The sequence below is a fragment of the Larimichthys crocea genome, chromosome I, assembly GCF_000972845.2.
Source record: "Larimichthys crocea isolate SSNF chromosome I, L_crocea_2.0, whole genome shotgun sequence".
Classification (NCBI taxonomy): domain Eukaryota; kingdom Metazoa; phylum Chordata; class Actinopteri; family Sciaenidae; genus Larimichthys; species Larimichthys crocea.
This window is the reverse complement of record NC_040011.1, coordinates 11468784-11493879: the sequence shown is the minus strand read 5'-3', so window position 1 is coordinate 11493879 and position 25096 is coordinate 11468784. Positions and strand designations below refer to the sequence as shown.

The 25096-nt window shown below is 43.6% G+C and overlaps 1 protein-coding gene across 6 annotated transcripts in view; it reads right to left on the bottom strand.

Annotated features, from left to right (window-relative positions):
• The window catches only part of glra1 (glycine receptor, alpha 1), a 97408-nt gene that overhangs the window by 6450 nt on the left and 65862 nt on the right, over nt 1–25096 (bottom strand). For all 6 annotated transcript variants that reach the window (XM_019260948.2, XM_019260949.2, XM_027285358.1 and 3 more), the window contains 4 exons: nt 24335–24417; nt 23629–23766; nt 12581–12795; nt 9007–9153 (listed from right to left, as the gene is read on the bottom strand). In XM_019260948.2, coding sequence (XP_019116493.1) covers nt 9007–9153; nt 12581–12795; nt 23629–23766; nt 24335–24417 — 583 coding nt within the window. The remainder of the gene's footprint in view (nt 1–9006; nt 9154–12580; nt 12796–23628; nt 23767–24334; nt 24418–25096) is intronic.

Sequence of the window (25096 nt, the reverse complement as noted above, 5' to 3'; positions counted from 1 at the left end):
CTCTGCAAATATTACCCCTGCTTACTTGTTTTGAGCGACCCGCATTTACATAAAACACAATTCAGGAAAGGTGTCAGCCTCAACTAACGCCAGCATCGGTCTCCTCCTGACGGAGGCCGGTAGCAGGAATTCCTCGGCTCGCGTTCCGCTTTATGATTTTCCCCCCCAGAAGCAATTCCAGCCGAGCTGTGGGGAAGGAAATATATTAGAAATTTTCCTCTGCTGATCCATTTTCTGTTGGATTCATCTCAAACAGCCCTCCACGCTTCCCCCCCCTCCGGTTCTGCCCTCTGCCTCTCGCCTCGATTAGGCCATTCGAGGCTTTTTAGGATCTTTCAGTATCAATATGTCAGCGGTGAGTGAGAGGAATGTCTGAGCGGATGCGAGTTCTTTTTCTGCTGTACGGCTGTATCTATAAAGATTTTTGTTGGACGATACTTCACACACGATTCATCCAGAGTGAGCACTCGTGACCGGTTTCATCTGAGTTTATTTCATCTGTGCGGCAGCTGAAGAAAATCACGTGTGCCGAGGAGTCGTGCAGCGAAGAGGACGGAGGAGGCTGCTCTGCTGTCGCGTGACAGAAGCAGATCAGCTGTAACCGGAGGTTATGAAGAAGGTGGTCCACAAAAACATTTGTGTTGACTGCACCATAAAGATGGACGACACTTCTCAGCTTGTGCTCGTGACGTCGTTTGAAACGATCAGACGGTTTCGAGGACCAACACACACACCCGACGACTCCATCAACAACTTATTTCTAGCATCTTCACATATATCAGAGAGGTAGAGTCGCAGAGATGTTGCTGTCTTTATGTTTTTGGTTCTCCATCCAATGCTTCTCTCTCCATTTGTTTCCTCTGGAGCCCCTGGTGGCATTAAAGCATGCTGTGTTAATGTCTCTTGCTCATCAAGCCGCTGACCTGGAATGATTATCCACATGATCTGCTGCACTCTTCCTCTCTCTCTCTCTCTCGCTCTCTCTCTCTTCTCTTTCACTTGCAGCATTTGATCTGAATAACATTTCCGGGGAATCCTCGACACCTTTAGCTTCATGCCTTAAAACCTGACACTTAAATGTCACTCAGGGTTCACTTCAGCCCAGTGTACGGTTAAATTTAGCCTCCACGGAAACACCCCAAAGCATTGCTTTGATTGAGAGTTTGTGAAATAGTGTCACATTCACATTTAAAAGGATAAGCCTGGTGATATTCTGATCGTCAACAAATCCCATTATTTATTATTTATTTGGATATACAGTGTTTGTTAGAATAAATTCACTGGATTTGTTTTCTGTCCTTCAAGGTTATATGTGACATTTAAACCTGTTTACTATGTGAAGACAGCGACTCAAACATCAGTGACCAAACCGGTGGAAACCTGTTTTCAAACTGTTTTTGTCGATGGAGTCTGGTGGGAGCGAGATCGATGTATCAGCTACAGATCTTACTCTGTAACAAAAAGTTGATCTCTGTCGGACACCATTGCAGCTCAATCTGGGAACATTTTTACATCTAACTATTAAAAATAAGTCTGTTTTTTATTTTTCTATATATATAAATATGTTATTTTATTATTACTTTTAGTTTTGTCAAATTACTCTGCACATATTTAACTTCTTTGCACAGGTTTAATTAAAATGCATATCTATCTATCTACTTGTTTGTTTGGGTCTTAGATGCTGGTGCTCTGATGTGACATCTACATAATAAAACCTTTAAACGTACAGTAAAGCTCGAGATGGTTTAGTTTTCTCCTGCATGCATCGTAACGCGACGCTGCACCTCCAGGATCGAGTAGAACGCAGCGTAAACACGAGCGAGTCCTTGAGTGTGAAGGGTCGACCCTCGTCTTGTACAAACACGAACAGCCTGATGCGAATTCATGTTTTAATAACTAATCCGGTAGCTTTTAAGAGCTTAATAAGAGGAAGAGGTCGAAGCATTTCCTCAGCCAACACATCCATAAATATGGATATTAACATAAATATCTGGAAGGTGAGTGATGGAAACATGGAGGGCTTCCTCCGTCTTTCTAATCAGGAACCATCGCGTGTGTTTAGCACGACACTTCACAGCCGACCTGTCGATCTGAAGGTTGAGTTCACCGATCGCTTCTCCAGGCCTCCTAATCCCCGCGCTCTCTTATCTGCCTTTGTTCTCCGAGCTGCCGCACAGCCTGCGAGATCAAGCAGCATGTAGAGCCAACCCCCCTGCCGAAAGACGCCTAATCACAGCTAATGAGCTGATTATAGCCGATCAATCAGGAAGTCGCTTCCCCTAATAAGGCACTGCTGTTGTTAAACAGCGGGACGGCGTCTGCCCCTCAGGACACTTCTACAACTGTACATCCATCCTCCCAGAAGGCCGAGCGTGCCAAAAACAGAACCGGCTGCGGGGGGGAGGAGGCGACTGAAGGCCCGGCGGTCCAGCTTCCTTCATTCCTCGTGTTGTTGAGGTGAAAGAGAAGCCGGGCTTTAGGGAGACAGGAGCCATCACACTCCACAACACATCGTTCCTCACAGATGATTTATTCTAATGAAACCCTTTTTTACTCCTTTGCATCCTGAGCTCCTGGACTCAAGAAGCAGCGCTGGAGACGAGAGGCGGCAACGTTCGACTTTGATTTCTAAAAGAGCCTCTCTCTCTTTTTTCAGTCTGGAGAGCTCGTCTGTGTTAAACAAGCGAGCTGCTGCCAGGCGGGCCTATCCTTCAAGGATGAGTGGCGCTATTGATCCGAGCCCCTCTGCAGTTGTTTGGCTCCCCCAGCAGGGGGGGGTGTCACTCTGCTCTGCCTCTGCTCCCTCTCGCGGGGCTGCAGCATCCATCTGCCTCCCTGCTCGCTCGCTCCGTCTTTCTAATTAGACAGCCTTCTGAAGCAGGTAGCCTCAGTCCGATTGCTCCCGCTCCTTCCCCTCCTCTGTCTCATTCTCTCCGGACTATCAGTGTCACTAACGAATCAATAAAGCATCAGGGTAGAAACCACAGAAATCAGCACAACTGGGACTAACACAACTGCTGCTGCAGCTATACCTGCACTGCAACGACTCAACCTCGACTCCAGCACAGAGAGAGGAGGCCCGAGTGCAGCACTGTGTTCATGTCAGTGCTGCAGTGACTCTGAATTACATATCAGCAGATTTCATCCGAGCGCTCGGATCGATCAGACGCTTTGCGACTATGTTGAAATCCTTGAAAAGCTTCCAGGAAAATCTCAGGGGCGATTCTCCTGCCTTCCTATAAGTCTCATATATGTGCCCTCGCCGCTTGGATGCTCTTAAAGCGGCGCACAAACATCGTAATCGTTGCATAAAAAGCCGTAAAACCCTCGAGGACATTCTTCACTCAGATCACAGAGACTTCTAACTGTACTCAGCTGCGGCTCGTAGCCATTCATCACTGCTGCAGCCACAATCAGAGGAAACAAATGCCTCCAGGGTCGTCTTGCTCTAATCCAATACATCCTTCCATCCTAACGAGGCACTGTGGGCAAAACCATCGTGCGCATACGCTCAATTTTCAGATTTTGCTTCCATGCCAAACAACTAAAGAAGTCAGAATCTGTCACCTGCATGTTTAGTGTTGCACCTGCAGCCGTGTGTCAGGTACAACTGCTCCTCCATCTACTCTGCCTTTCATTGAACGTTGCTTGTATCTTCCGTGATTAGGAACACAAGATTTTTACTAATTGACATGACACATCAGTGTGTAACACGCATCGCTACAACCTCCACACTCCTCTTACTTTCATTCTGGTACACTACTTCTTGCGTTGACACTATATACAGTCTCACATAACCAGATCTCCACAGCACTGTGTCAGCAGCGGAGAAAGGTTGGCTGCATCCATCATCATTCTTGCTATACGGGGGGGGAAAAAATAAAACTTTTTGGCTTGTTTGCATTTCTTTAAACCAATCACGATTGTCTTAGAGCAGGATGCAGCGACGGTGTCCTGACATTTAAACGCCTGCATAAGAGAAGCATTCATGCTGTTAGTGACAAGCCCAGGGTTAGGGTAGGGTAGGTTGCTAGCGTGGAGGTTATCGTGTCCTGTAGTGACATGGATTTTAAAAACGCCAGCAGGCAGATAGAAGGGAGGAATAATGTAGTGCCAGACATGCCTCCACTACCTTTTCCTCTGTTTCCAGAAAGAGGAAGGAGGTGAGCCGGCTGCCTCTGTAGGGTAGTTTACATGTGCTAAAGGCCAGCGGTGACAGTTTCCTCTGCAGCCAGCTGAAACCTGACGGATAGCCCCCTCAGAGCCGTAATGGCGGGCTGTGGATCACATTAGAAGGACCGGCCAGAGAGGTTAATTAAGAACGTGTGACGCCCCGAGGACTGCCTCTCTCCTCTTTCTCGCTGCGTGTCAGCGGGGTTTCACCATCTGCCGGATTTATTTCACAGCGGTGTGAGATTAATGGTGATGATCTCATTGAGGGTGCTCATCGTTTTAATAATGAATTTTATTCTTCTATATTTTATTGTGCTTGAAATAAAGTAGAAAAAAGGACCTGGGGAGCTCGTTTTTAAAACTGCTTTACACTTTTTTAAAATCTTCCCGACATTTATGCAGCAAAATCCTGCTTCAGATGCAAACACCTCCAATTCCTCTCTGTGTTTTCTAAAAGTCCTGCCGAGATCTCCACCGGAAAAAAGAAAGAACGTGTCGCGATGAGACAAGTAACTACATTTAAGCAAGCTTCCAGGTACTTAGTTACTAGTTCCTCCATTTCAGAGGGAAGTGATGAGAAAACATGTGATGAGATTATGAAATGTTCTGGATTATTGTAGATTAAACTACAACAGTCTGTAAAGTCAAATCATCTCCAACTCAACATGTGAATCCACTAACGAAGCGTACACACAGGTAATAATGAATCAGAGTGTGACATTTAAGAGCAGAAATGGAATATAACATTCACAACGTTTTCAGTTGGTTGCAATCCACAACTTCACCACTAGATGCCACCACTAGATGTTTTTACATTGATTAACAATACATTTTAATTAAATCCATTTCTGTGCATTTAAAGACACAGTTTAGTATTTGTTCCTTTAAGTCTTGCCTAACTATAATCAAAGTTTTAAGCATCCAACCTTAAAATGCCCGACACCAAAGCAAACCGTCCTGTGATTAAAAACTTTCCATATCGACTGCTGTATTTTTTAATCATCATATATTTGACACTCTGGATCATATTCTCCCGAGGTCGAGTTTAAACTGTTGTCATTAAATCCTCATGCTTCATTAGGTGTTTCAGCAACATCTCTGTCATCTGAGTGACGCTTACATCAAACCGCCTGACAGCAGCCACATTCATTTTTTAACATGTGTGGCTCCGGTGTGAAAAAGGCAGAAGTAACCGGCTAAGTGTGCGTTCACATACATTTCCTTTCTGCTTCATGTTTTGGATAGAAAAATCCCTGATAAATAAATCATGCAGCGTGACTGCGGAGTCGCCTGACTTCACCTCGAGACAGAAAACACATGTAATGAAGAAATCAAACATAAAACACAGCTCGGGCTTTAGCCCTAAATTCACCTTCAGTTACACAACACGACAAAAAAAACAACCTCCCTGTCAAAAACAAATCATGTTATGTAAGAAAATCTGAGCAGGAATTCACTTATTTCTGTGTTAGCTATAAAAACATTGATAAGGATTCCTCAGTAACAAAAATGCCGTCAGCAGTGAGTCAACTTCATCACATTACGTAACAGGTTGACTAAATTCACCTCCTGCTTTCATCATATGAGCAGAAATAAGAGGAAAAAAAAACTATGTAAAAGGTTCGGCGTGCCAGATGTGGGTCAATCCGGAGCCTGCGGTCCTCCCACTCTCTCTCTCCTCCTGATGTTCAGGCTGAGCGAGCGAGCGAGGAAGGTGGTCGAGGTTAGCGTCTGATTCACCTGAAAGTGCGGCTGCAGCTGGACCTTAATCTGCCTGTTCACCTGCCTCTGCAGCTCAGGGGATTGGGGGATTACAACAAAAGGATTTAAGGTTTATACTTTTTTTATTTTTAGATAGATTCTCTCCACCTCCACTCCGTGATTCCTCTTTTCTGCTTTTATTTACCGCGCCTGATGCAGCAGCAGGTTGTGATTGGTTCTTCTAAATTTTGTTTTCATTTGGATCGTCCAGGTAACGACGATGTTTGTATGAAATGTGGTTCTCAACCCGGGGACGAGTGGTCAAATGATAAATCATCATGAAAGTTATGAAAGAAAACTTTCATGACTTTTTTCAAATCTTTGGTCAATCGAGGTCTATTTAGTAGTTGCTCTGGAGCTTTTGATCACACAACATGATCTTCACACGTCGTTGATGTTGGCTTAAAAGTTGCCGTTCAAACGTGTATGAGGGCCAGACATGAAAGGAAGATTTTAATTAGCATTTTATGATTAAAGTTGTGTCTCCTAAATTGATTTTATGGACTAGACGAGTTGGATTTATTCTTGATATTTTGACTTCCACAATAAATAATCCTCTGATTTATATCTGCGACTAATACTGAAGGTTCAACTTTATTTTTCGACATTACAACTTTATTCTCAAAATGCAAAACACATAAAAAATCTTCTGCATCTCATTTTTTTCCACCTCTTTGGCCTGGCACTAACACATCAGTATTAAATATAAAGTTTTGCTTTGCTGGGTCTCAAATATTCAGATTTCCTGTTTTTCCCATTATGAATAAAACATCTTTGAGTTTGGAAAAGACAAAATAAAAGATGACCTGCAGCCCAAACTCCAACCTAAACCTGCTCTCGGCTCCATCCATCACTCCATCCAAACTGAACCAGTCTAATCCTGGACCGGGCCTTCTGGCACGGCGTCCTCACCTCGCAGCACCTGTCACCTCACTATCCTTGAGAGGACACGATGTCCTCATAAATACAGAAACACACGTTACGTGTTCACACACACAAAAAAACGTGTCAGACTCAATCAAGCAGCTCGGTCCGCGGCGGCAGACACGAACACATGCCCTGCAACGCCCAAATGCACGACAGCGCCCGCGAATGCACTCATGCATGTTCACCGGCTGCAGAGACACAATCTCACCCTGCTCTGACACACACACACACACACACACACACACACACACACACACTGCAGGCTCATTGTAGCATTTCTTGTGGGTGTTTGTGTTTTCTTGCCCTCCACCCACACACAAACACACAAACACACAATCCACCAGCGCTTCAATATTCCCCGCAGGCCTGACAGCTTTACTCCTTATTCAATACGGCAGCCTGGGACGGACAAATCCAAGCAGACAGAATGAATTGATTGATTAAATGCTTCAAAGACAAAGCCAACTAAAGGAAGTATAGACGGGGAATAAAATCCTGATATATCTCTAAATCCTCCGGAGAAATAAAGACGTCATGCTTTGTCATTTTTAGTAAATACATCCACAGAAACTAAACAGAGTGACGTAGTTTCAGGTCTCTACTCTCTCTTCGTTTCTTCAAAAGCACTTTTCTTATGCTGGAGGACAGTTAATAAAAAAACACAAGTTGGTTTTGAGGTGGATATTTTTCTTTTGGACCTCAAAGAGATGCCAAAATAAAGACGGACACAGTTTGTCGATGTTTGAACGCTGCTGAGTGATCAAATTAACGAGTTAAAGGATTTTAATATAGCAGACACCAACACATTCACAATCCATCAGACATCCAGTAATATCAGACTCCATTGAGAAAAACATCAATTTTCTGGCATATGTATGTTAAGACTGTGTCCTTTGGTGGCTTTGAATATAGCGATGCAACAAAACCAAAAAGAAACACTTTCCATAATGTTGTCAGACATTTTAGAACAATCTGAAAACACACTTTTAGTAGAAGGATTACCCGTACTAGACCAGTTTCAAAAACTGTCGTCCCCATTTGTCACTTAGACATGAAACCAACAAAACAAATCTCATCACAATCCATTTAACAGCTTTTCTGTTTCCGAGGTCGAGAACGAACTCTGAACCTTCATCATGTGCTCTGATCGAGAGCTCCTGAACACTCAGATATGACGCTTTTCTTTAAAAGCTCAAGTGCCTTTTGAAAATGTTGCTTGTCTGACAGGTTGTTCAAAAATACATTAAAGACTCGCAGCACACTGATCATGTTACGGGGGCGTAAGAAAAAACAGGTTTCAGTCCTGCTCAGACACACACACACACACACACACCCCCGTGAAAAAGACTCTAACACTCTCGCTGCTGTTTCCTGTAAATGATGCATTTCCACAAACAAAAGTTTTGTAGCGCAGGGCAGAAAGTTCTTTGTTTTTCCTCCTCTTCTACATTGTGAATTCATTATGAGGCTTCGTCTCAGCCTTTAATCATGCTCAATGCTCCTCCCATCAAACATTGATGCCCCGTGTTCCTGCCTGGTGATGAGCGCCGCACGAAGCTAATATCAAACAGGGGGAATGTTTTCCTGAGGGTGGAGGAGAGCGGGTTTTAATCCGAGCTGCATTTGTGTTTACAGAGCCGAACATCACCAGAACCGGAACGACGACCCGGCAAGCTGAAATGTTTTATTCTGTTAAAAGCACGAGGAGCTTCTTCGAATATATTGAAGTGTTTGGGTTTGACCATTGGAAAACAGAGTTTGTCTGGTTACTCCAGGTGTTTCATCACATGTCTAATGCTACATGTCACCTAAAAAGGCATTTTTTGGTGTTTACATGTGTTCTGTCAGGCCCAGCATGCCAGGAGCCAAACCTGGCAACAAGACCGTCTCTGTGCTGGATTCCCTGTTGTCAAACTGGCCCCGGTTGGTCTTCGTTGCCGAGTTTAGTCCCCGGTTGACTGCTGTACAGTCAATGGGGCTTCTATTGCTGCATGGTGGTCGGGCCGTGACGCACACTGCTGTAAATACCAAACACTATCCACGCCAAGCCCCTCCCTCGCTGCCTAGCTGTGAAACATGTAAACAGAAGTGATGGAAAGATGCAGGTGTTTGATTCCATCGCAGGCGCGATGCGAGAGTATTCACCTTCATGTGTCGTCGCCTCCGTCTGAAGCGCAGCAGCTCCTTGTGTTGGCGGGCGATGAAGTTGACGGCGGCGTACTCCAGCAGGGCCGAGAACACAAACAGCAGACACACGGCCATCCAGATATCGATGGCTTTTACGTAGGACACCTGCGAGAGAGAGGTGAGAAAGTGTCAGTGATGAGCCGTGTGGAGGCTTCGCTGCTGCATCCTGACTTCATCATTTGCTTAATCGTCACAGAAGATCCTAATTTGATTCTCAACAAAGCGACTCTAACGAGCAAAGTAATGATGGGAAGAAAATGAAACTGTTTCTCATCACGTCCTCAACTTTTATGATTTCATTCCTTCAGGTTTTGACTGATATAGTTATAGACAGATATATGATCGCTCAGTTGAGGGTTACTGCAGGTTTGAAGGGAAACACTGAGAGGAGAAAAGCTTTACAATTAAAACACTCATTAAAAAGAGCTCCTGACACTTCACCTGGACAGAGTCAGATGTCAAACCACCGCGTTCACAAACACGTGTAACTTTACCTGAAGTTCTAATCACGTTAAGTTTAGATCACAGATTTTAAGACGCGTTGCAGGCAGATGGACAAAAGAGCGTGGTGTGCTGCGAGACGGACAGGGTGAGGACTGTCCACATAACAAGGGCTAAATGAAGTCTGCTTGGATCATTGTCTGATTGCTATCTGCCCGCCAAGCACCATTATTCAAGTGCATTCACCCCGGCCCGTCATTACAGCTCTGCATCCCCGCACGGCCTGACAGGGGCTGGGAGGGATCCCTGTTCTGTCACGGAGAGAGAAAACCCACAATCAGCCGCTTAAGGTCTAATTAAACTCTGACTTTAGATCACTTTCACAAACACGCGCAGTGCTTATCATCGCCGCTCGGCCTGATTGTGATTCAAGCTCGTTTGGCACCGCTTATGAAAACATTTATCTCCTCCCGCCCGCCCCCCCGCAGAGCTGCTGAGAGCCACTGAGGCCGAAACGGTCAACTGGTTCAGTTGGTTTGATGGTCATCCAGGCAGAGAGAGAAGAACACGAAGAGGATTCCTCAGCCCAGTTTACAGATGACAGGCCTCTTTAAAGGCGTTTTGAAGCCGGGGCATTCTTCCATCCTGTGAAATGCTAAAATGGATTTTTAAAGATTTTGCACGCAGAAAACTTCTTTTACCCCCCAACTATCATTTACCTTGAAATGAAACCTTTCTATACAAGCAGAGATTTGCTTTGGAGGTGCTTACAGCCGGGCTGCAGGCCGCCCTCTGCTCTCAAACTGTACTTTTCTTTTTCTTTTTTCTGTTTGTGTTATTTTGGAGTTGTTCGGATCAAAATCAGACGCAGAAAAGAAAATGAGGCAAATGCATTCCAATGATTTCTATGAATCGATTTTAAAGGCCGCCTTTCCTTCCTGGAAACTAAAACCAAACACACCCTCCCTCTGAAAGCTGATTGAAAAGCATTCTGGGAGAGTGAACCACTAAATGAAGTAAATGAAGCAGACGCGCGTTTGGACCCGGTGTCTGTAAACACTTTATTTCCCGGTGTCCTTTATAACTCAGAGACGAGCTGAAACAAGCTTTTGTCTTATTTTGCTCATTCAATTCTTCTTTTATTTTTAAATTTACACAGTCGTAAAAGTCAAAAACAGAGGGAGAAAAAAGCCTGGCGTGATGTGTGATGGGAGGGAGGTGGATGACTCCATCCGCACTGAAAGGTAGACGGCTTCAGGACAGGCTGAGCTCAAACGACCCGAGCCTCAGTCTGCTGGGCCGGGTTCTCCGTTCGCCCGGGTCCTGTGTGAGGCTGAGAGCTTCTGACAGACAAACTGACCAGCGGCGGCCTGCTGAACTGCAGATTCGGTGCCGTTGCTGAGCTCACGCTTCACAGAGCAACGTTCAAAGAAACAGTGGAGGATGCAGCAGCAATACAAGACTGAGCCCAAACTGCTGGTGAGGGGGACTCGACCACATTCCCTCTCTGATACAGCAATAATGTGTCTCTGTGTCTAGGTTTATATTAGGAGCTGTGCAGTACTAACCATCGTCCACACATGTGTCTTCGTTATATTAAATGGCATCGTAAAAGTCTTAAATATACCAGAAATAAGTTTTATTAAAGGACCAGTGTGTCTGCAGATATAAAACACACTGATTCTTGTTATTTCTACCACATTCTCTTAAATAGCGCCCCCTAAATGTGACACACTGCACTAATATTACTTTATGACTTCAACATCTCAAATCTTTCCTCTCCTCTCTCCGTCCTCGTCTCTGTTCTTGCCTCGCCTGACACGGTCCAGCCGTCCTCTGTGGCATGTGAAAAGAGCTGTGTGTGTGTGTGTCTGCTATCAATCACACACATTCAGATGGAGGTGTGTGTGTGTGTGTGTGTGTGTGTGTGAGCAGCATGCCCACCTAAGCTCAGCTGTGCTGTGTGATCATTATTGTGACAGCTGAACTGCGCAGGAATCACGGTTCACTTGTTCAATTTTTAGAGCGCATGAAGCACCACCTAATGTCAACAAACACAGTGTGTGTGTGTGTGTGTGTGTGTGTGTGTGTGTTGGGGATTACAGCTTCCCTGGACATAATTATACAATCCTCCTGGCTCACGCAAAGTCTGACCGTTTTTTTCTGACTTAATCTGAAAATCCCTCACGGCCAAAGATTCCTCTCGGTTTTTAAGTTGTTTGTTCTCATCTTTGTTTCTTTGAACTTCCTCTGTGGACTGTCTCTTCTTCCTGCCCTCCATTCTTTCTGTCTCATCCCTCCATCTGTCTGCCTCCTTTCTGCATTTTCCCTCCACTCTAACATCTAAAATTTGTGAATGAATCTTCTGTCGTGAGCCTTTTCTCTCTGCTCCATTTCTCTCTCTTCTTTTCTGTGTTCATATTTTCAATTTCTTTCTTTGTGTTTTGAACATGAAATGTTAACAATAGGGGTACTGATCATAGATTTAATAAATGCTTCACTGACACAAGATGTAATGCATTAATTAAACAAGATGAATGCTGTATTTGTTCATCGGTTCGCACTAATCTTGATTTATCAAACTCTATGTAAATGTTTTATCTGATGACCGGTTCGATTCAAACCAAAGCTTCATATATTTCTGTGAGAACAGTTTCTGTTCTGCTTTCAGAGGAGTTGAAGTCTGAAATAAACTTTTATGTGAGTGGAATCCAGCGAATCTGATAAATCATATCAGTTCATGTATGAAGTGAGTGTGAAACGATCCCACAAACATTCTCGATACATCCTTCACGTTTAACTAAATCATCATCACCCAAACATCGGCCATCCATGGACTTCATATTTTTCAGACTGTGTGCTTCTCTGCTGTACCTTTGTAGTTTTTAACATTTTGTTGACATTTAAAGAAAGAAAGAATTCATTAAAACTCAGCCAAGTCATCCATGGAATAAAGTTTAACTTCTCCTGAAAGGTTGACACGGTGTTGTTCAGTAGATTTAATAAAGCGCTGACAGAAACACTGTCCAAACACAAATACATAAACTGTATAACAGTTAGATCCAGTCATAGGATCTGACTTTGTGCTCACCTTCGGCAGGGAGGCTCTGGACCCGGAGCTCTGTGTGGTCATGGTCAGCACAGTGGTGATGCCCAGACCCACTCGGGCGGGCGCGGCGTCCATGTTGATCCAGAAGGAAACCCAGGACAGAATGACGATGAGCAGCGAGGGGATGTACATCTGGATCAGGTAGTAGCCCATCTGACGCTCCAGGTGGAAACGAGCCTCGATACAGGTGAATTTACCTGGAGGAGGAGGAGGAGAAGAAGGAGGGGAGAGGAAGGAGATCATTTATTCAACAGGTAACTCAGGAGTTCAGACACAGAAGAAGCCGTGAGAGTAAGAGCCGGTGTTGTCTTTAAGATTCACTGTATGCTTTAAAAAGTTAAATCAGGGTTCACGATGATGTCCTCATTTCATTTTTATTTAAATCTCTTCTGATGTTTAGCAACACAGAGAGTTGGAGGTTATTATTCAGAGATATTCACCGCCCTGTTATATATTCATGGAGCAAATCATTTTGACTCAGTAGGTGTTCTGTTTTTCAACACGCATGTCTCATTTGGTAATGATTGCATTTGCAGCACGAGGTCGATTCCAGGAAAAAGAAATAATAATAATAATAATAATAACGACGTTTAAACTACTTAAAAGCAAAAATGTTCTTTTGTCAGTTTGCCTGAGGCGCTGCAGCTGCATTAGCAGTGAGGAGTGTTTCTGAATTCCCCATTATCTTCATCTGAACAATCACATTTTCTAAACACTGACACGGTCGTGTCCTGTGGGAGAAACTGGTGGAAATGATGAGGAGAACGGTATTCAGGGTCTCGTCTGGGAATCTGGTTGGAAAATGTTGGTACTGAAGTTTTCAGAATGGAGTTCAGAGGTCACTAAAGCCTCAAGGGCGAGCGCTATAGGCTTTAAAGCCAATGTGACAAACTGTGTAATGACAACAAAAGAGTCCGTCACATGACACACACTGGCCAAAAAACAAATTTGACTCGTTTCATTATCAGAACTGGATCCATTCAGTTCGATAACATTTAGAAACTCAAAAAGAGTCTCACCGTTAACTAACCAGAAGTTAGTGCGATGCAGAAGAATACCCAGAAGATGGAAATCAAACTTTTTTTTAGCTTCATGCACCACTGAGCAGCTTCCATAAGAATGAACAGTCTTGTCTCCAGCACTGTAAGTACGACATACATTTTCTATACTGTTGAAGATCAGTGATCAAGATTTTAGATTAAAATAATGTTTTATCTACATTTCAGAATCATAGCACCATTACAGCTTTGAAGGTGATAAATAATTTAACCATATTATCCTTAAACAGAGTTGGTTGGTTCTCAAACAGTGTGTCAAGTTTGATGGTCAGTGCTCTGACCGTCTGTTTGCAGTGGTGTCCCACAGGGCTCCGTGTTTGGCCCACTTCTTTTTACTAATCTTATAAATAATTAGACTAATGCTGATGATACAGCTTAGTCGCTTGCAAAAATCCCAGTTGAGGAAGCTTTTCACATTTTCTTCATGGTCTTTTGTCTTTGTTTTGTCATATGAGGATAAAAAACGCTCTCACAGGAATGATTTGTCCTGGGTATGCTCTCTCCATGCAGGAGATTTGCCTCCATTTTTTATTTCTCTCCATTAAAAAAACAGCAATAACCAACCCCATAGTGTGTGACTACCAACCCCATGCTGAGGATGCTTGTCTGTGTTTTCTGAACAGAATAAGCTTAAGGAGAGGAAGGTCACTCCATTCCTACCATTACACACTGAAAGGGAATCTATTAAGGAAGAACTGAAAGGAAAAAAAGTGTAACAAGCTCGTTCACCTCTAAATAAAATTTAAAAAACGATCCAGAGAGACGAGGAGAGAGCGTAGGGAGGAAGGGGGATCAGAGAAGGGAAGAGCTGCTGGACTGGAAGTGAAAAGGAGGATAAGCCGCACATATGCACCGAAGACAGACTTGACAGCTTTGAGACAACATGTCATCTTCCTTCAGCTCTAAGCCAAAAGTGTAAATCGTGAGCGGAAAATCAGAGAGACACAAATGCTCGGCTTTGCTGAATATCAAACAGAAGCAAACATTTTAAATATTTGGAAACAAACACAGGAGGTGTTTGGGGGATTTATTCTGCCAGTTACTTGTTGCATTAACAGCCCGACGCAGAGGACGGTGCACGAGAGCGATGACACAACAGAAAACGGTGAAATTATCGCTTCATTCTTCTCCGTGGTGCTGCTAAAATATTAATGAGCAAATTCTTTATTTGCATCTTTAAAAATTTTACTGCTGGCACAAGTTTTGTTTTTTGGCTGGCAGGCTGACATTGCTGCATTGCTGCCACATATATTACTGTATAATCACTCGGGGACAGCACATGTAAATTAGCACTGCCCTATACCTCGTGCATATTTATTGTACGCTGCCCCTGTTTTAAATAAACCAATAAAATACTGATTTTTTCTACAATCTACACATAAATTTTAATCTTAGATGAGGTAGGTCACACAAAGACTTCAAACCAGATCTTATTCTGTACGTATAAAAGTCTCACTGTAAGGTAATAATTATTATTACTCATCAAAACAGAGAATTTCAGGCCCCTGAATCAGTACAGAAGCCCTGAACGGACAAACCAAACACTAGCTCTATATGTGGCCTTTGGTGGCCGCCGTAGATTCTCCTAGTAGGTGAAGGTGATGCGATGCCACTAAATCCTTTAAATCACGACGCACGTTCAATTTAAACAAAACTCAAGCGATGAAACCTCGACAGTCTGTGATGACGTGACATTTACAGACTGGCCCCACGTTTTATGGCCGAATGAGGATGATACTCGGCCCTTGACATCGTGCGGTTCGATAATAACCCGAACATTCAGCTCTGCAAACATCGGCGTGTTTAACTGGAAATGTTCCGTCAGAGTCGTGTTTGCCTCTCTCTGGGTTTCAGGGTTTGCTTTTGGTGAAGAACGAAGCTTCAAGCTGAAGAATTTGATTTGTTTAAACTGTGTCAACAGTCCTCGTGCTCAGGTAGAGACAGACTGACATCACTGCTCCAGCACCATCCAGGCTTTGGTGGATGAGATTTCTCCACTCAAACAATCAAGCCTTTCATATCAGCATCTGTTCATGCTTGAACTTGATGTTTTCACCCTGCTGGTGTCGCCACATCTTTAACTTGAATGTTTTGTTTTCTTCATGCCAGCACAGGCTGTGTGTGTAGCAGCTGAAGGTTTGGTGATGTACAGCTGCCTGTTGTCGGCTGCCAGGAGTGCTGTTAGTCCTTGTGAAGGGATGTTTACGCTCGCAGCATGCTGCTTTAAAAAGGAGCAGAGAGATTAGGAGGGATGGAGTCAGACGCCTCCTCCTCCTCCTCCTCATCTCTCTGCTCCTCTCTGCTGTTCTACAACAATATGCTGTATATATATATATACAGTGGCAAAGAGCCAGTCTTTTAAATGTATTTCAGTCTCTGTTTTAGGTGATAACCTGTCACTGCTTTTGGCCAACCCAAACATTGTGTTGTCTGCCCTGTTAGATGTTTTGTGTCAGAGTTTCTGTAGGTGGCGCTCTTTTTATATTCTTTTTATCCAGTAATCTCTCAGTGCTAATGGGAAACACATGCTTTGTTTTGGTTTGACAGATTTTAAAATCAATATTTGGGATGAAAATAAAAATTTAAATATAGAAAATGCTGTAAAAATAGTGTACAGTGTGTGTAACACACACACACAAAACAAAGAGAAAATCTGCAACACAGATAATTTAATTAACACACACAGTGGTGCAGTGGTCTTATTTACATTGCAGTAACAAATGTCCCTGCTTCCCTCTCTGTAATGTAATGAGAGCGCCGGGTTTCATAATAAACCACCAGAGAGCCAGAGAGCGAGATGGCTGACGATCCATTTAATCAAAGAAGATCAATGAAGGCGGCCTCATCAATTAGAGTTAACCCTAAAAGACTGGAGAGGAGAGGAGGAGAGAGGAGAGGAGAGAGAGGAGGAGAGGAGGAGAGAGAGAGAGGAGAGGAGGAGCGAGAGGAGGGGAAGAGGGAGAGAGAGAGAGAGGAGGAGGAGAGGGCAGGGGAAGGAGGAGAGAGAGGAGAGGCGAGAAGGAGAGAGAGAGAGGGGAGAGAGAGAGAGGAGAGAGAGGAGGAGGGAGGGAGAGAGAGAAGGAGAGAAGAGAGAGAGGACGAGGAGGAGGAGACGGGAGAGGAGAGGAGAGGGAGAGGAGAGGAGGAAGGAGAGAGAGGAGAGGAGGGAGAGGAGCGGAGAGAGAGGAGGGAGAGGAGAGGGGAGAGGAGGAGAGGGAGGGAGAGAGAGGGAGAGGAAAGAGAAGAGGAAGGGATGAGAGGAGAGGAGGAGAGAGAGAGTAGGAGGAGGAGAGAGAGAGGAGAGGAGAGCGAGAGGAGCGGAAGGAGCGCGGAGAGCGGTGAGGCGCGCGAGATTGAGGAGAGAGGAGGCGGGCGGATAGAAGAGGGAGAGGAAGAGGAGGACCGGAGCAGAGGACGAGAGTAGGAGGAGAGTGGAGAGAGAGGAGAGAGGAGGAGGAGAGGGAGGAGAGCGGAGCGAGAGAGACGGATAGCGGGAGAGAGAAGAGGAGGTAGAGAGAGAGGAGGAGGGAGAGAGAGAGAGGGGAGAGAGAGCGAGGATGTGAGGGGCGACAAAAGAGGAGAGAGGAGCGAGCGGAATTCGGAGGAAAGGAAAGAAGAGGACGAGGAGCGAGGAGTGCGAGGAGAGTAGGAGAAGGAGAGAGAGGGGAGAGCGAGGAGAGATGAGGAGAGGCGAGGAGAGGAGTGAAGGGGGAGGGGAGAGAGAGCTGAGAGTAGGAGCGGAGAGAGAGGAGAGGAGAGAGAGAGGAGAGGAGAGAGAGGAGAGGAGAGGAGAGGAGAGAGATAAATTTGATGTTAGAGTGGGAGGAGAGAGGGATGAGGAGGAAAAAATAAGAAGACTGGAAGAGGGAGGGAAGAAGCAGGAGGAGGAGGAGGAGGGAGAGAGGAAGAGGAGGAGGAGGAGAGGAAGAGGAGGAGGGAGAGAGGAAGAGGAGGAGGAGGGAGAGAGGAAGAGGAGGAGAGGAAGAGGAGGAGGGAGAGAGGAAGAGGAGGAGGAGAGTCGATGAAGTTGACTTGATTTATAGCTGCGATACACTTCAGAGCTTTTAAGTGCTGTCCATATTTTCCATCTGATAAGAAGATTGAAATTATTCAGCCGGGCCCCTATCTCACTGTGTGTGTGTGTGTGTGTGTGTGTGTGTGTGTGTGCTGTATTTAACACTACACACTCTCTTTCTGGCGTGTACTGAATGGTTTCCAGTCTTACGTGTGTGAGTGCTGTATGTCACACTGAAGTGTCCTTTAAATCCTGTGTGTGTGTGTGTGTGTGTGTGTGTGTCTGGATGGACCGGCCTCTTCTACTCAGCTCTATGTGAAGGTCTAACATAATTTCTGTGATGTTGTTATGGTGAAAACACATTTTAACGTGTCATCTAATATCCCACCTAACCTTGCTGCTGCAGAGGCAGACGAGTCTTAGCCTACAAACTGCATGTTCACAAGGAACCCGTCAATTTTCAAAATAAAATATCCTGTACAGCAAAAAACAAATCTGAGCAAGTTACCAAAGTCTGGAGCCCTGTGGAGATCGATCCAAAACAACATCCTGGACTCAACGTCACAGAGCCAGTGGAGTCAAGGCATAACATGTTAAACTACATGTTAAATAACATGACATAATGTAATAACATAACATAACATGTTAGAGGCTTTGTAATCAGATCCGATTGTGTCCAGACATCACCAGGCTCCCTGCACGGCTTACTGTGGTACGACATTGGTGCCAGTAACTACGTATGCTGATGACACGTCTTTATATCGCAGACAACTTATTTCAGCGCCTGTCCGCGGTCTGTTCAATCTGGTGATGATGTTGTTGTTGTTGTTGTGTTGAGGTTTGAAAAACTTTGAACCTTGCATCTGTAGAAAATCGACTGGAATCGCATTTTGAAACCACCTAAAAATGTAGCTTCACATTTAATTTTTTGCTGTCCAGACTTGCTTACATCAATCTGGATCCAATCTGGATCCGATCTGGATATACCAAAGATCAGTTTTTGGGCAGTCTGTTATGATAATGTTGTTTCAGACACCGGTGGGATGATAAAAACACAACGCAGTCCAGTCTGAGTAATCGATCCGTCAGTCTGAAGGCTCCTCAGACACTCAAATGTTGCACGAAGGTTTATAACACCTAACACTAGCTTCAGGTTCAGGTTAATGTCACGCTGAAGGCTGGGATGGTGTGTGTCTGGGTGTAAACACGCTACAAACATATCAGCAGCCAGAAAACAAGAGCGCGCTGCAATGCAGCAGAAAGCATAATTAGTATTTCACACGGGGCTTTTTCTGCGTGCGTGTCGGGTGGATGGAGGGATGAAAAGAAATGAAAAAGACAACAGTAAGTGAGAAAGAGGAGGAGAGAGAGAGAAATGCTCCCTCTCTCTCTCTTTTGGAGTCACAATAGACTGCAGCTAATAAATCTGAAGAAAAACGACACCTTAATTCCCTCTTAATGCTTGATTGGGAAGCAGTGAGGCGTGTGCACACTCAAACACACACACACACACACACACACACACACACACACACACACACACAGTCACAGAGGAGCATGGCTGCAGAGTAATAGGCCGGAGATGAGAAAGAGGCAGAAAGAGAACGTGATGGAGTTTGGGGGTAAATCGTCCTTGAAGAATCGTGGAGGAAACAAAGAGCCGAGCGAGGTTTGAACTCGCTTTGTCCAGCAGAGGTCGCTGGACTCTGTGGAGCCTTTCAGCCTCTTTTAGCTCATTGTTTTGGTTTGGTTCAGTGTTAACTCACACACTAGCTCTCATTCAGTCAGATTAATGTCAATATTCTGTTCAACCTCATCTACAATATGAACCACCTGATCACAAAGTGCCTTCAACAAAAATAGAAACACAACTCCTTTCACGAGACGAAGGCAAAGCTCTCTCAGATGTTGTTGTGTCTTTCCTCTGCCGACAATAATCCATCCGCCTGACAGATGTGGTGTATCAACAGCATGACTGCGACGATAACAGGCCACTCTGAATGTTTCACACGAGGCTACAGATACCGAGGTCAAACTCTTCAACTCGTCACAAAACCAAAGTGAAAATAGATTAGATTCAACTTTGTCATTACACACGTACAAGTACAGGGTAACGAAATGCAGTTAGCATCTAACCAGAAGTATATGCAGAGTATTAATGTATATATATGTGATGTATGAATTTTTACAGTATATACAGTGTTGTTATGTAAATAGAATATAAACTTACTTTAGCAGAGTCTCTACAACACGCAGCTAATAAATGGACGTTAATAGTTTTCCCTCGTCGCTGTTGACCGGACTAAGAAAGCTGGTTATGTTTAGGTTGTCTTGTGGTTTCCTGTTTTATTTTGTAATTTCCCCCCGCCCTGATTGTTTCCACCTGTTTTGTCCTTTGTACCTGAGAACCAGCTCCTTGCTTCAGCCCGGTCAAGTTCTTTTCTCGTGCTCGTGTCTTGTCAGGTTTTGTATTTTGCTTCGTTACTTTGTCTAGACTTTGTATTTAATAGAGTTTTCCCTCGTAAGAGTGGTTTTTCGTTTGTTATCTTTTTTTAAATCTTCTTGTTAGTAGGTTTTCCCTCTCTGGAGCGGTTTAATAAATAAAATAATAAAAGATTTGTTTATTTTACACTTTGTCTCCCGAGTCATGTGATTGGGTTCAAGCTATTGTTCTAGCCGTGACAACTGTCATGGGGACTGTTGGGTTTCTTCTCTGTACTTATTTTTTGACAACAAATTGATCAATCAGATGATCCACGCATCGTTTATGTTTTTTTTCTATTATTCAGACAGGAAACGCCATAAAAGGAGTCCTGCATGACGTGAGTGAAAACAGACTTCCATGTATTTATACAGCAAAGCTGCAGATTATCACTGTGTCTGATGTGTGTGTGTGTGTGTGTGTATGCAAACATACATGTGTGAGCATGAGGATACAGATGTGTGTATTTATAATGTGTGTGTGTGTGTGTGTGTGTGTGTGGTGCTGAGTCGTGTCAAGGCTTTGCGTCTGGAGGTGGATCGTTCATCTCCTCAGCGGTGACAGCAGACGTCAACCACTGTGTGAGTGATGGCTCTGGATCTGAACTAATCAGCCTGCTGCGCACACACACACACACACACACACACACACACACACACACACACACACACACACACACACACACACACACACACACTCTATGACCAGTGTTTAGAAGATGGATTGAAGCTGTCGTTCTTAGATTTTTTTTCGTTTCCTTGAAAGTTTGTTTGGTGATGGATCGATCTGCTTATGATGTTTAATCTTTGGTTTCATTTCACCTTATAAATACTCTGAGAGTGTCGCTTCCTGTTGGGTGGATGCCGGACGGGACAAAATGCAGGTAAGTGCCATCCAACAAGAGATGGAGAGTCAAAGTCTTTATGTGTCAGTGTGTGTGTCGAATAGTGGATCAAGCTAAAGTTATGTTTTTTTTATGTGTTTCATAGTTTGTTGTAGTTTGCCCGGCGCAGAAAAAAGGTCGTGGGCAGGTAAGTTACAATAAAGATCAAAGTTTTTGATCGTGTTATAAAGCATCAGGTTTAGATGCAGGTCTGTCTGCGTCACCTTTTACAACGCTGTAAATTATTAAAATTTAAATTAATCCTCCCTCATTAACTTGTGATTACATCGAGTTCATGGACCCGTCAAAATAAGATACACTCTGCAGAGCGAGTTGGTGTTAAAATGGTCACTACAGTTATGTTGTGTATGTGGGTGGTGTCATTAAAGTGATTTTCAGAATAAAATCACAATATTTTGAGGAAGTAAATTTCAGAATAAAAGCGTAATATTACAATACAATTGTAACTAACTACTGAAGTGTTGATATGACAAACAAGTCCCAGCATTTCAAGTCAAAAGCCTCAGAAAAAAAATACAGAATTAGATTCCAGAATATGAGGTTGACATGTGAATGAAAGGACAGCTCTCTGTAAATATTATGACATGTTTGAAGGCTGCAGGAATTGATTTTCATGTCTGCTGTGCATATTTTCAGTGAATCATGTATAAAAAAAAAAAACAAATCTCTTGACAGTCTTTGTCAGCTTTCGACTCCAAAACAGATTTTTCTTTCTGCAGTGGAGCGAAAATGAAAATATCCCGAACATGCACGGCTCTATTTGTGTCTTTTCTGTCTCAGGCTGACACACACAAACATTTATATAAATATATATTTAGGTATTTTGTTTTCTCTGGAGTGACTGGCGAGGTGCAGTGGACAGATGGTTTTCAGCCACACTTGGAGGACCTGGAGGGAGAAACAGAGCATGGCGGCCGCCCCCCGTCCTCCCCCGTCCTCCCCCGTCTCTTATTTTCTGATTTCTGCTTCTATGAACTCGTTTCTGTTGTTTTTCATCTTTCTTCTGACATGACTAATGATCTCTCTCCGTCTCTTTTTTTCCTCTTTTACACTTCTAAACTCACCTCTTCCCTTTCCTCTTTACTTTTGTCATCATCTCGGATCTTTTCAGACCATTTTCTCTTTCTATTCTTCTCTTCTCCTTTTTTTTCTCCCCTCTTTCTGCCCAAGAAGTCCTAAAATGTTCACAGAAGTCTTGAATTTTATTCTAATTTCTAGTTTGCAAATACAAAAAAAAAAAGTGAGTGAGTTTGTGTCTGGGACAAACTTTGCAGCCTGCAGTGTTTTTTTCTCTTCACTGAGCCACACTGAAAGTTTCATGACATTGGAGGGAAAGGAAAAATATTCAAGGATATGTATTTCCATTTCAGTGTGCTGTAGTATTCCTCTGTTATTTCCACATTTCACACATTCAAATAAAAATTAAATTCCGCCTCACGCAGACTTTCTCTCGAGGCTCAAATGTTTTTAACATCTCCCTCTCCTAATTTCAAAGAACACGTGCCAGGTCTGAATTTTGATTTATTCTCCCCTCATTAGAGCGATGCATCTCTCTTTCTATCTTGTCTTTATTAACCTCCGCTCTCTCTTTTCTCCATTTCTCTTTATCTTCATAAATCAAAACAAGGTGCAGCTGATGGACAGAGAACGAGGAGGTGATGGAGGAAGATGTTTCCATCGCACACACAGCAGACAGTCCTCTTCTACACTCACATGGCACACTCCTCCCACTGCAACACATATCAAACGCACCCTGTCTGATAGTGGCGGTGTAGTTCTGCTGTCAGTGCTGCTGTTCATGAAGCATTTCAAAATATCCGCCTCCGCTACGTCAGGAGGTAGCAACCACGCCAGCGCTGAATCTACGTCCAGATAATTATCTATTTTCACGTAACCTGGTGTCAGAAAACTGAGACAGTGAATTAATATGATTTCATTTTATTTATGTGACTGAACTGATCTTAATTCGTTATTATGGTATCTTTAGAGGATACACTACAGGTGAGTAAGAAAAGGATTGTTACTCATAGATATCATCGTGAAACTTCCAGAGTTTGGAGAAATTCTATGTTTAAATATGGAAATGAGGCTTTATCTCATTTTTAAAAATGTGCTAATTTGCATACATTTCAGAAATCTGCATCCTGGATGAAGTCAGGTTTAAACAGCCGGAAGAAAAATCTATTTCCTCCATGATTTTATAAATCAAACGTTCCATAAATCAGCCTACCTGATGAATAAAGCCCTCTGTAAAAACCTTCAGAATACAAACAGAGTCTTTAAACTCAAAGATGATTACTGACATTAAGACAATGGATTTTGTATTTCAAGTTTTCTGGAATTTAATTGTTTAAATGTGCAAATTAGGCATTATCTAATGCTACAAACACAAAGTGAAGTCAACACCGACATGTGTCTGAAAGAAGATGCATGAAAAGCAATGTTTCTTCCTGTAGTGTCAGCAGGTCAGCTGAACATGCAAATATGTCTGAATGTTGAGATATAAAACTCAATATTAAGAGAGAATAAAGTCCCTGATGAAGTGGAAACCAAACGTCAACATTTGCTCACCTGTGTTGTAGTGTTTGGTGCAGTAGCGCAGGTCCTTCTCCTCTTTTAGTATGAACTGAGGTAGCGTCAGGCCGTCGGCCACCTGCACGGCTCCCTTCTCATCCCACTCGAATATGAGGTCGTTCATGGTGTAGCCGACTGCAGGACAGAGCAGGAGGTTAGACTGTGTTCATCACTGTGTGGGTCATTTCTTTCATTCTCCTTCCCCCCCGAGGAGCACAGTGATCTTTCTGTTTCTGGTTCGGGGTGCAGGTTCACCCAGTGAGAGGTCCAGCACCCGGCCGGGGGGTTTCTGTGAATGTGATCATTTATATAATCCATATTTAAGCATGCTGTTTCATATTCCATAATATGATTTTTAGGCTGAAAGGTTCGAAATGTTTCTGTGTCAGACAGAGACAGGATGAAGCTTCTTTCTGAGACTTTAACATGTGAAGTGACACGGCGCTTCAGTCAGCGCTGCGTTGTTCTTTCTTTCTTTTATGATCGCTGAGCCGCTGCAGACGTACAGAGCACCTCTGAACTTCAGCTCCAGGTTCTGAGATTCTTCTCACGTCTGCTCAAAGAAAAGGCCACAGAGAAATCCATAACACATCTCCCATCCTGCCAGCTGCTCAGTGACTGATGCTCTCCATGTACCCCTCACTGTGCGTGTGTGTGTGTGTGTGTGTGTGTGTGTGTGTGTGTGTGTTTGTAATTTACTCACAGCTCTCCAGCTGCATGATGCAGGTCTGGACATCCATCGGGAAGTTCTTCAGGTCCATGGGACAGGCCAGGACCAGTGTTATTCTGCAAACACACACACACACACACGCACACACACACACACACACACACACACACACACACACACACACACACACACACACACACACACACACACACATGCAGCGTCTCTTAGTACTAAGAGGATTACTCAGAGCTTTATCAGTGCTGCTCAACCAGCCAGCGCCGGGCCATCCAACTGAACCAGGATGTGCTTGAAATTGATAAAAAATGGATAAATCTATTTATTTATTTATTTATTTATTTTATAAACCAATTTAGCCACTGCTGTTATCCAGACTGATACGAAATAAGCACAACAATAGCTTAAATGACCAACATTAATAAACATTGATAACATATAAACATTGAATTTTATGCTCACATCAAAAGAAAGGAGCAAAATTCACTGCACATCCAAATTTTTGGGGTGAAAGTCAAACTAATGAAATAATAAAAACAAAATTAGATGCCACAGATTTGCTGGTTTAAGATTCTCAGATTCTGTTTTTTATGCAAGCTGAATTAAATATTGATTGTCATTGATTTGAATTAAATATTTTTTGGGTTTTGGACAAACCAAGTTAATGTGAAGACCATCTTCCGTAGAGCTCCATTAAAATCACCACGAACCACACACTGTAGTTTATTGTGACTCGGTCACATACACAGCATCCAGCTGCCACCAAACGCGGATTCATCC